The sequence below is a fragment of the Cygnus atratus genome, chromosome 5 (genome assembly GCF_013377495.2).
Source record: "Cygnus atratus isolate AKBS03 ecotype Queensland, Australia chromosome 5, CAtr_DNAZoo_HiC_assembly, whole genome shotgun sequence".
Taxonomy (NCBI): Eukaryota; Metazoa; Chordata; class Aves; order Anseriformes; family Anatidae; genus Cygnus; species Cygnus atratus.
Window position 1 is genome coordinate 21,022,047 of NC_066366.1, and position 12,114 is coordinate 21,034,160.

Below are 12,114 nucleotides of genomic sequence, written 5' to 3' on the forward strand. Positions count from 1 at the left end.
ACTCATAAGGTCAAAGCTATAATTTACAATTATTTAAGCTCTGAATTTCTAACGACTCTGACTATGAAGTTACACAAGTCTCATTCATTTGAGAAACAAAAGAAAAAATCTGTAAAATAGGTGCAGTAACAAGTTTTGACCTCAAGAGGGTGATATATCACCATTTCTAAAAGTTTTCCAATTTGAAGGAAAAAAAAAACACTCCTTTTTACTAAAATAGAACGTATGCTGTTTGCTTCTGGGTAACTGCTGAATATATTGACCTCTGCTAAATCCTTGACATGAATTAAGATACAATGGCCACGATTTCCCGTCAAAATCAAAAAGTTTATTTCAACATCTCCTATTGAATAAGGCTAATTGGTGCGAAGAGGTTGTCTGTCACCTCACAAGAGATATTTAAATTCTTTGACCCATGACCTTGTTTTGCAGTAAGATTTCTGTGTTTAAAAACTAAAAGAGGGAAAGTAGCAATTGCCACTATTCTCCAAATATGACAAGAGCAAGAAGAGATTAAGATTTGTCACCTTTTTTTTTTTTTTACTATATTATTATTCCTCCAATTCCCCAATTTAGCTTCCTGTTATGCGCTCGGTTTTTGTTCACCTGCAGTCTCCAAAGAAATCCTGTCACTATTATTTCCTCCACTAATTGCCTTTTTTTTTTTCCTCCTAATTCATCTACCTTCCCTTTCAAATAGTTTCTTTTTTCCAGTGGTTGTTTGTGGGCAGTACTGTACACCCTCTATAAACCATAACTCAGAGTTACTTTTATTTTTCACCAAAATTTGGAAATGTTTACAGAACAAAATTTAAAAGATTCTCTGTGGGAAAAGTGAGAGATTTGCACTGCAATGCACGGATGAGGTTGACCTTAGTTTGTATTTATCTGAGCTAGTTTTATGCCAGCTACTATAGTTCAGTTGCTGCTCATGGTGCCGCAGTATTTACATTTTAAATGACCCTATGTGTCTTTAGTGTTGTACAGCTCAGTAAGGAAACACTTATGTAGTCAGATGCTGCCAACAGGAGAGAAAATAAATATTATGTTTTCGTGACCTTAATGTCTACACTATCTACTACTAAAAATCCATTTGCTTGTTGGTTCTCCCTTGTTTAACCTGCACTGTAGAGTTTCCAAACATTGTCCAAGGTAAACCAGAAGCAAACCTAGCCCCCATTCTGGTAACCTTATTTGACCTACTTGAAATCAGGGTTCAAAATACGTCTCTACTAGCAACAAGAGAATATTCAGATAAGATGCCAGTTTGATTTGCCAAGGATAGCTCAGCTGTTTGTAAGGATTATCATCTGTACTCCAAAGACTAAAGCAAGGATGAAATAAAAAACAATTTTTTTTGCCTCTCTCATTGCTTTCAAGATGACCTTCAAAAACCTGTGTAAGCCTACAGACAGTCTGAAATAAGCCTCTGAAAGACAATTTCCTGTCTGTATTTGCCACGTGTTCACTCTGATGCCTAATGATGACAACTATGATTTAAGAGTCATCATGCTTTAATGTTTCACTCCTGATCCTAACATACTGGAAAGGATGGAGGAATGAAAACCAGTTGCTGTCGAAACACATAAGGATAAACAAGAAGAAAAGGATATGAACATATTTTGAAGAGTTATGCAATAATCTTACATAAGTGGACTTGATCTTTCCTCTCAGGTTAATCCTTTTTAGACCCTTGAACAATTCTTCTGCTCTGACTCATCTCCAGCATGTACAAATTTTAAGGCAATGATGCATTAACAACAGTAGATAGACTGGAATCTGATTTAGTTGGAAGTTAGTAGCAATGTATTATTTAAATAATTAAATATTTAGACCAGACCATGGCGACTTCCGTATACTGTATCTTTGTGGAATATCCTGTACTTCCTCACAGAGGATACATAAAACATCAGTGTGCAAGAGCCTAAGTATATTATGTAACAGAGCAGATAGACTTTAAACCATTGGGAAAGGCACCTCTATGGAAATATAAAGTGATGAAGAGTCTTTCTCACCCCTCTGTATACACTGTATTTAAGGGAATATTAGAAAATGCAAATTTCAGTTCAACAGTTTTCTTTTTAGTAATGATGGCACTTCAAGGAGTACTAAAATCAATGCAATGACTAATTAACAGGGTTGCTCAGAAGCTATCTCAAACTCAAAAAAAAAAAAAAAAAAAAAGCCCTCTGTCCAGTACCTGCTCCCTGTAAAACAGCATTTATAGAGGATTCAGTGCTGAACACCACAAGAGGATTCCTCTTAAACCACCATACATACCCAAAAGTAATTTCCCAATACCAATTTGATTCTTGTCTGTGTTTGGGAAGATTGTGCCATCACTTCAAGCTTGAACCTATGTTAATGGTTCCTGAATGCCTTCCTCTGCCTCTGAGAGAGAACTGTAAGCACTGAATAATCCCAGACAATAATGGATGTCTCTGCACTGATAGAAAGGAGTTGATCTTAAGGTCATCTTAGAGTCAATACCAATTAGATCTTCAAGACATTTCTGTGTCCTTTTTAAATCTAGAGTCTCTAGAGGCTTTCCAGGGAGGTCAGCCTCACCCACTGCTCACCTTCCAGCTTGCCCTTTGCTACAGAGAGAGCAGAAAGTCCACCTCATGCAGTCTCAGCGTTCTCCCTCTCCATCAGCCCAACTGTGGGCTGGGCTGCATCAAAAGAGCTCTGATCAGCAGGTCAAGGGAGGGGATTGTCTCCCTCTACTCTGCCCTCATGAGGCCACGCCTGGAGTACTGCGTCCAGGTTTGGGGCATCCAGCACAAGAAGGATGTGGACCTGTTAGAGTGAGTCCAGAGGAGGGCTACGAAGACGATCAGGGGGCTGGAGCACCTCTCCTATGAAGAAAGGCTGAGAGAGCTGGGGATATTCAGCCTGGAGAAGAGAAGGCTCCAGGGAGACCTCATTGCAGCCTTTCAGTGCTAAAAGGGGTCTTATAAAAAAGATGGAGAATGACTCTTTACTTGGGAAGATAATGATAGGACAAGGAGGAATGGTCTTAAACTAAAAGAGGATAGATTTAGATTAGACATTTGGAGGAAATTCTTCACTCAGAGGGTGGTGAGGCACTGGAACAGGTTGCCCAGAGAAGTTGTGGAAGCCCCATCCCTCGAGGTGTTCAAGGCCAGGCTGGATGGGGGCCTTGGCCAACCTGATCTCATGGGTGGCATCCCTGCCTGTGGCAGGCGGCTTGGAGTTAGATTATCTTTAAGCTTCCAACCTGAGCCATTGTATGATTCTATGTTTCTATGATCTTCAGCTCTGCAGCACACTTTCCTCTTAGCAGAGATCCAGAGGGTAAGAAATAATCCTTGACCTATTTCTAGAAAGTTTCTGGTTCACAAATAAACAATGTGGATGGCTCTGGTGCAGGCTTGTGGCTATGATAGAGATGATTAAGACATGACTCAGAGTTGTGAAACAATGGTCACTTAAAGCTAATCTATAAAAATGCATAGAAGAGGAGGGCTCACAGAATCATGTACACAAAAACAGCTGTTCCTTGTTTCATCTAAGCTCCCATCCCCAAGCTGAGATGTGGTGTCCAACTGTGTACAGAACAAGAAAGAATGGGGAGGCCTTTTGGAGCAAAAAGTTTCACATCAGATGTGAGCCAACAGTTGATGTGGACATATCACTTACAGTCAGTTCTAAATACCAGTAAAGACATATCCTTAAATCACTGGTACTAAAATTATTTGTGAGCAGATTTTTTCTAGTTCTATCTTTTTTTTTTCTTTGAATTATTTGGCATGACTTGCTAAATTATGTAAAAAATCCCTGATCTAAAACTGCTCACTGCCAAATTATTCTGAGGTCTTTACACTGGGAATTCAAACAGTTTAGAACAAGCATATGCTTCACAATAGACGTGTTTCATTAAGGAAGCATAATTCCTGCAGTCGGTTTTAGATGTACAGTTACAAATTCAGAATTTGCACAGCTTGCAAAGAAGTTGCTGTTTTCACAAAGATTCCTGGTGACAAACTTGCTCAGACTATTTGTTTTAAAGCAAGTGCCAAAGAAAAGTGAATATACTTGGAGGAGCTGCTTAAGATTCAAGCAAAGTGTTAGGAACCAAACATTTTGGAGAAATAGAGGGTTCACTGTATTTCAGTATCATTTGTCTGAGTAAAAGTGAGAGCTCCATATGCATTACAGCTTAATAATAGTTTAAGCAGCTTGAAAACTGAGGGATGGGCTTTCAAAGCAGGGGAGTATCATTGGACTCAAAGCAGCAAAACACAGTTCTTGACTCTCATTGCAGAGCATGGTATGACATCCTCAGTTATGCTGTACAAAGCAGCAAGGCTGCTGAGAAAACTGTGGAGTTGCCAAGGTACTTCTGGATCTGATACCAATTTTATTTTTTGGTTTTGTTTGTAAATTGTTCATCAACAAAGAGCAGTATGTCAACATAAATGGTATAAAACGGTATAGTAAGTTTTAGAGATGAGAAAATTTTGACAATCGCTTTATCTATTAGGAAAAAATATGCATTCCATTAATTCTAAAGGGCTCAGAATTAAAGCACCAGTATGTAATTTATTGAAAGAAAGAGGGCTGAAGAGAACACTGATGTCAACATAAGTGTTGACTTGAAAAATCCTTTATCTGGTAATCTGAAAGAAACAAGTCCTGCCCCCTACCAATTATCTTTGCTTTTTCCATCTGTTCTGCCATTACTGGTTTCTATTAGGTTTTTCCTGTATTACCAAGCCCCATCAACATTATCAGTTCCCATTGTTTTTCACCTTAGCCCCACAGCCCAAACTTCATTTGTCCTCTGTGCATGCTCATTACTCTAAAGATGAAAATCATCTTCCAAATTCAGTTCTCCAAATATTTTCCACCCAACTGTCTCTCCGCTGTCCAAATGCACTCCCAGCTCTAACTCCACAACGTAATTTGTTTTACCAAGCCTATCAAACATTTGCATAAACCAACAGCTTAGCCATCTTTTGTGACTACCCTCTGAAAATGCAAATCTTTCCCACCCAAATACACAAGCTATTTGTTACATGAACAAGATCAGCTCTGATATTACACTCTTCTTTGCAGACTGCAAAACTCACTGATCCTTAGTTCGTCCTAGACAGGAAAATTAATCCCATTTCTCCAGTAACTTGCAGAAAGGGACTTTAATCTCTGCTCCACTGAGAGATCTTGGGTTTGGAGGGGATAAATGGTTGCACAAGGGTGACGGTGCCCTGATTGGGCCCTGGAAGGTAGCAAAGTTTTTATCTGACTTTTCGATGCAGGATCCCTGGGGTATTATTTAAGCCACACCAGAAAAACATGTCAAGCAGCTGGGTAACTAATGCCAAGGCTGGCTGGGCACCCCTGACAAAATACAGAGCCACCAGAGTTGAGGGCAAATTCATGAAACGTGCTGAGCTGAAAAGATGGGATTGATAGATATCAAATTGCCACTTTCAGGAGAAATTCATCTGTTCATCTGCCTCTTACAGAAAAGGAGCCTGCAATAAAACAAGCAGCAAGTTTGTAAACGAGGAAAATTTGGCAATTTGCTCCATACAATAAGCCTTGAGGCCTGAAAAGCAAACGTATCTTCATTTAAATGCACTATCTTGCAAATAGTTACCTTTCCACCCTTTATAATAATGTTCTCAAAAATCAAATAGAATGGGACTATCAGTGACCACAGATTACAGGACAAGGATGTCAGTACAGTCATTCTAGTATTGCTTTCTAGAGGAGGAGATAAAGCTGGCTGAATGAGTTTTTTTATTGCTGTTATTAATTTATTGGTGAGATGATTTAAAATCCATTATCATTGGATCAGCCCAAGATCACCTTCTCCTTCCAATTTTTCAGTTGGCACATAAAAATGAAAAAAAAATCAATTATTAGTATGATTTTAAGGAAAACTTAGATTTCTTACAGAAATTAAACCTTAAAACCTTCTGAAACTGATACTATGGAGTCCTAATTTTAAGTGTGAAAACTGGCAACTGGGCATCACGGAATCACAGAACGGCTGAGGCTGGCAGGGACCTCTGGAGGCTACCTGGTCCAGCCCCCTGCTCACGCAGGGCCACCCAGAGCAGGGCACACAGGGCCACGTCTGGGTGCCTTTTGGAAATCTCCAGGGAGGAGACTCCACAGCCTCTCTGGGCAGCCTGTGCCAGTGCTCTGACACCCACACAATAACAAAGTGCTTCCTGGTGTTCAGACAGGATCTCATGTTCCAGTTTGTGCCCATTATCTCTCATGTCCTGGCACTGGGCACCACCGAAAAGAGCCTGGGTCCCTCTTCTTTGCACCCTCCCTTCAGGTATTTGTACACATTGATGAGACCCTCCCTGAACCTCCTCTTCTCCAGGCTGAACTGTCCCATCTTCTTACTGCAAAGAACTCTATTGATTTTACCTGGAAGAATGATGATGTTGTATCTTTTCCCTTTCCAGTTAGTACATCAGAAACTATAGACCTGAATCTGCATTCTACAATTCATTTGGGACAGCTACTAAAAGCTCATTTATGTTCTTTTTCATAGTAGAACTATACTTTAACAATAAAAAGAACAATCAGAATTTTGCATCACTCATTCTCACATTTATCTCTAAAAAGTAATTTCTGAAATGCACACAGAACTGCCACAGAAATTGCAATGCACCACAGAATGGAGATACCCAGCGTTAAATAAGAAGCATATACTAAAGAATTAGCTCCAGTGGAAGACAATATATGGCAAGAATAGGTAGTATTTAACACAAAGCGAGACAGTGTTCCTTCCAATTCAACTGCAAATTGGCCAGTCAAGTAGGATTCTGTCTGGGGCTAGACAGAAAGGTTAACAGTATGTTACTTGTACAGTATGTTACTTGTTACAGTACTTGTGCAAGGGCATCTGCATAATTTGGAAGTATGAAAAAACACAGTTTATCAATTTCGTCACATGACTATGCTCCATATAACTGAGACAATAAGTCTTTCAATAAATACTTTAGCATACGTTCAACAAATTGCTTACCATCAAGATATTTCCGGATTTATATGAATTCAAAATTATTCCCGTTGAAGCTTCCTTGTTCACTCTATTACCTTCACTCTATTACCTAGCTAAAATATGACTCTCAGTGATTTTCAGGCTGGCAGTTGTTTCTAAGCTGTTGTTCTCCCAAAAGGAAAGGTTGAGTTATTTTAGTTTTGTTTTACAACCTCAATAAATAAAATATATTAGGCTAGACATTTGTAACAATGTAACTGAATTGCAAATATGCATGTTTCTTCTCTCCTTAATTAAGTTCTCATTTCAGACCTGACTTCTTTAGCACAAAACCACCACTAACAAAAGAAGAACTGAATTACTGCTAAGACGCGTATTCATGCAATTAGGAAATTCCTTTTTGGGGCTGGAGGACTTGTTACATAACAGAATTAATGTAAATGCCAAATGATGATAATTAAAAAGCAATGGCACACTTTTCCTGTTCTGCGTAGGGAATTATGAAACAGGAGATCTGCCAAAACAAAGGACTCAGCTGTGACACAGGTATGGTATTTTTGTGGAAGATTTTGTTTACAGTACTTCATAGAATCACATAAGGGAAGAATTTTCTATTTTTCTATTAATTATGTCAAATTAAACTTGTTCAGTAAGGCACCACTGTATTACTAAGGCAGGAATTACCTCAGTAAGAGTTCTTGTATTCAGAAAATGATTCTTTACTAGTCCTATAAGCAGAAGACATAATTACTAGAAACAATGAAAAAACTAAGGTAAATAAGCAGCTTTGGAAAACCTTGTATTTCTTTAAAATATATATATATTTATTTTTTTTTTGCAAAACGTGTCAAAACTTTTCTCTTGATAATTTTTATTCACAGCTCAGGAGGTACATTTTCAAGCCATTTACTGTAACTAAAACAGACTTTTCTGCATGAAATAAATATGAAACTTTCTTGTATGCTGCTTTTAAGCATGTGGATTACTGAGCTCTCTCTTTTCCTAACAGTCCTCTTTGCACCTGGCCTTCTTTACATTTACTGTCCTCCTTCTACTCTGAGCCCCATACTACAACATACTTCGTAAGATTATTTTCAAACTCCAAAATCATTGTTTCTCAAACAGGAGAACACATTTCTCTGGGGCACAGGAATTTTAGAAAAAGCAGGGTCAGCGGTAGCAAAGTTCACCAAGAACAAGAGAGGCAGCTGTAATTACCGTCTGGAAGGGCTGACTCTGTCCAGAGAGCAGCTGACTACCTATAATCACTGCCAGGAGCCCAACGCACCCTCCAGAGGAGGTGAGGAGAGGATGACAGATGAGCAGAGGAGAGGAGACAGATGAGCCCAAAAAGAGAGAATTACCTTTTCAAAAAGTTTGAGGAAAGTAAACATGAGGATTTGGGAGGGCAATGAAAAAAAAAAAAAAAAAAAAAAAACTCTGCCACCTGCTTCTTGCCAAAAGGATGTTATCTGCCTCTAGTGGAGGGAGTTGGTCCCTAGACACTCAGCAACTCCAATCCTTAAACAAGCTCTTGTGGCATCAAGTGAAACAGCATCTTACATATTGGCAAGCAGCTTTGATGGGATTTTTTGCTTACACGGAATGAAGGGCTCTGTATCCACAAGCTTCACCTGGACTAATTTTCAACACTGTACAAACTTAAGCATAGAAACAACTTGCACTTACAGAGATGGTTCTTTCATCAGAGTCCAGAAGATGATCCCCAGCCATCTGAATGGAGGGAACAACTCAAGTCATTGAGTACTGCCCTTTGTGCCTGAGTGTTTCAAGGCTGACAGCTGATGCTCCCTCCTTAATTTAAGAAGAAATTTCTCCCCCTGTGTTTTCTACCCTGAATAATGTTTCTATTCAAACATCTCTAGCTCAACTACCTTTATACTACTGACGATACTTTAAATATCTTCAAAAGTTATGGAAATCGGGAACTGTTTACTAAAGTTATAAAGCTAAGTCCCTATTTTTGTTTAGCTCTTACAGAGCTTAATAACAAAGAGGATAACGCAGACAACAGATTTAGCATTTAGATGCCAAGATCACCCTTTAATGCATTTTGTGAATTTTAAAGGCTTTTGGATTCTACCAGAGATGGAGGTTTCTTTTCTGACAGCCATTTTAGAAAACTGTATTGAAGATGGATATGAAATATTCTGAAGAGGAGAGTTCTCCTCTACAATAGAAAGGAAGAAAAATGCATTAGAAAACTGAAAAAAAGTATTATGAATGTAAACTAATAACTTTATTATTGAGGTTGTTGGGTCATTATTTGATTATTCATTCAAACTCAGCTCCCTTTGCAAAGTTTATACTTTTTTCTCTAGAAGAGCTCTCATAGGGTTAACTAATGCAACCTTTGTCCTTTCTGAAGAAAGAGTTAGTTTTGAAGTGATTGCTAGTAGCTAAGAAAATCCTATCTCATCTGAAGTTAAATTGGATAGTATATTGCCACTATTGCAGTAGCACACTGCACTAGTAAATTGCCATTATTTAGGAAGGTTTACTTAAGGAAGAAAAAAAATTAGTAGATGCTATGCTTAGTTCCACCAACGCTGGAAGGGCTATCACTTCAAGGGAAGAGAAATGGTGAAAATGCAGTGTGGGTATTATACATGACGTGACAGGATTCAATAAAATTATTCCCATACTCTTGGACTAAAGCAATTCTTTTTTAAAAGAAAATAGGCAAGTAATGTGAAGCATCACTTCATCCAAACACAACAAAAATTCCTTATTTTCCAATGCTTACTTGTCATTTCATCCAAAAATAACCTGTTACATACCTGATCTTGGGAAAGCTCTACTCTCTTTGTAGAGTATGTTTTGCCAAGTTTACAGGCATTGATGTAAGTAATAATGTAGGCAAATTCTGTATAATTAAGGTTAACTACAGTCTATCATAATCACAGTGATCACTGCTGTTGTCTACTTCTAGGAGTCACTGGATGATGCTATTTTCAATGTTAAAAGAAAATAAGAAAGCAACTTCTCCCTTGCCCCCAGCTCCATCTCCAAATATAGGCTTATCAAGCAGACAGCAGAAAAACACAGGATTTCTGCCTTACCTCAATTTTTTCCCATATGGTTTCATAATTCTCTTGATGTTGTATATCTTGCATGAGTTGATGAATTAAAGCTGATTTATTTGAGGCAGAAGTCTCATTCTCCGTGGGCTGAGTGACAGCAGTCCTTTCTGACTTTTCTTCAATGTATTTTTTAATGCAAGATACAGGCATAGAAAGATCTTCATCAGACAGAATATCACTGAGAGGCCCAGATTCAATACTGTCACCCAAGGAGGATACTATATCACTTGAAGAGCTTGGTGAAATTCTACCCGTTTTTTTGTGCTTTTTAACCTGGTACGTTGGATACATTTCTGAATCTGAGTTCATTTCTGACAGCTCCCAGTCATCAATGTTTTGAATGGTTTCTCTTCTGGGCTTTTGGGGCAGCAGCTTTGTCAAATTTTCTAGTTTTAAAGCTAATACTTCAGTCTGTTTGAGATGTGAAGGAAGTGCTAAATATTCGTCAGATCCATACCAGACCTCACCATCTTTACTGTTTGTATGACTATAACTTGGTGATGAGCAGAAACTTTTATTTTTCTTTCTTCTCACTAAAAGAGGTGATGAGTTGATAAGTTCTGAACCAGCTGAGGAAGCACTCTTTTGGCTATGTGTTGGTGAACTGAAAGGCTCAGTTTTACCTTGTGATTGCCCATTTGGGTCTCTCTGGTTACAAGAATCTGATGATGCAGAAGTAGAATCTGTTTCTGTCCCCTCAAGAGACTGAGAGTTACATGAAGCAATCCCATTTTGTAGAGAAGAACGTCCCCTTTTTTTGACTTGTATTGGTGGAGCTGTTTTACACATATGTCCAGATGTTCTGCCACCTTTCGCTTTCTCTGAAGCATCATGAGACTTCTTGTGCTTTGATTTTTCTTTAAAGGTGTAGTAAGCAGGTTTCCCTAGACTTACAGGACTGTCCTTAAAGTGATTATTTATTGTGTACTCAAGATTTCTATCACCTATTTTATTTAAACACTCATATGACTGACTAACTGCAGATGGACTGTGAGTGTAGGGTGACTGTAAAGCTAGGCAAAGCTTGGACCTATCTGGTGGATCTAACAATGAGGGTGTACTTCTACTGATTTCATTCTTTACTATCTGAGAGATTTGCCTTTTAAAATCATTGGTTTCCATATAATCCTTAAAAACATCATCTTTCAGAAATAGACCTCTTTTTGGCAATGTAGGCTGTGTAGGGGAATCTTCATTATAGTTAAAGCAGTCTCTAATGGACCTTTTAGGAGTTGAGTTTTCACAGTGAGGATGTTTGATTTTTTCACCAGTGAGCTGAGGAAGATTGCATTCTGCTTTCTTTGATGGGGAAACTGTTTTGCTGTCAGTTGATGAGATACCATCTTCAGAGCAAGGGCCTTTAGGAACAGAGGAATTTGCAGGAGGACATGATAGTGAAAGCTCTTGGGGTGCTTTCCTCTCCTTGCTTTCATCCTCATCTTCCACCGAAAGAGGTAAATGGGTTTCTTTCTCATTTAATGCTTCATTACACTGGGGAGCAATGGAATCAGTTGCTACTGCAAGTAAACCCACACTTCTGATAAGTCCTGGAAAGTCCTTATCCATCTCGCTGTAGTTCCAGGATTCAAATGATTTTGCTTTACCTTGGCTGGAGGTCATATCATCCAGAGCACCAAGCAAATCCTCACTTGGACTGTAGTCAGATAGTTCAAATGCAGTAATACCACAATCCAGTGACAAGTAATTTTGAGAACATTTGATAGTTAGCTGTCCAGAATCATCAACTTCAGTTAAAGAGTCAAGACGATCCTGAAATAGACAAAGAAATAATACCTTTTTTAGAAATTTAATTTTCATATATAGCACACACAAGATAATGAACTATCAGCTTCTGTGTTTCACTACCTAACAGCTAGAAAAACATTCATCACCGAACTGCCAATAAACTGAAAGCATACTTAAAAATAAAAAAGCCAACATGAGCTCAAGTGGTTGCAATGACTATTTAAAAAATATCATAAAAGGCAGAAACTCATGTTTTAGTATTCTAACTTT

The 12,114-nt window shown here is 38.4% G+C and overlaps 1 protein-coding gene across 4 annotated transcripts in view; it reads right to left on the minus strand.

Annotated features, from left to right (window-relative positions):
* Window positions 1–12,114, minus strand: part of AKAP6 (A-kinase anchoring protein 6) — a 271,026-nt gene that overhangs the window by 168,835 nt on the left and 90,077 nt on the right. For all 4 annotated transcript variants that reach the window (XM_035552112.2, XM_050710844.1, XM_035552114.2 and 1 more), the window contains one exon: window positions 10,078–11,868. In XM_035552112.2, coding sequence (XP_035408005.1) covers window positions 10,078–11,868 — 1,791 coding nt within the window. The remainder of the gene's footprint in view (window positions 1–10,077; window positions 11,869–12,114) is intronic.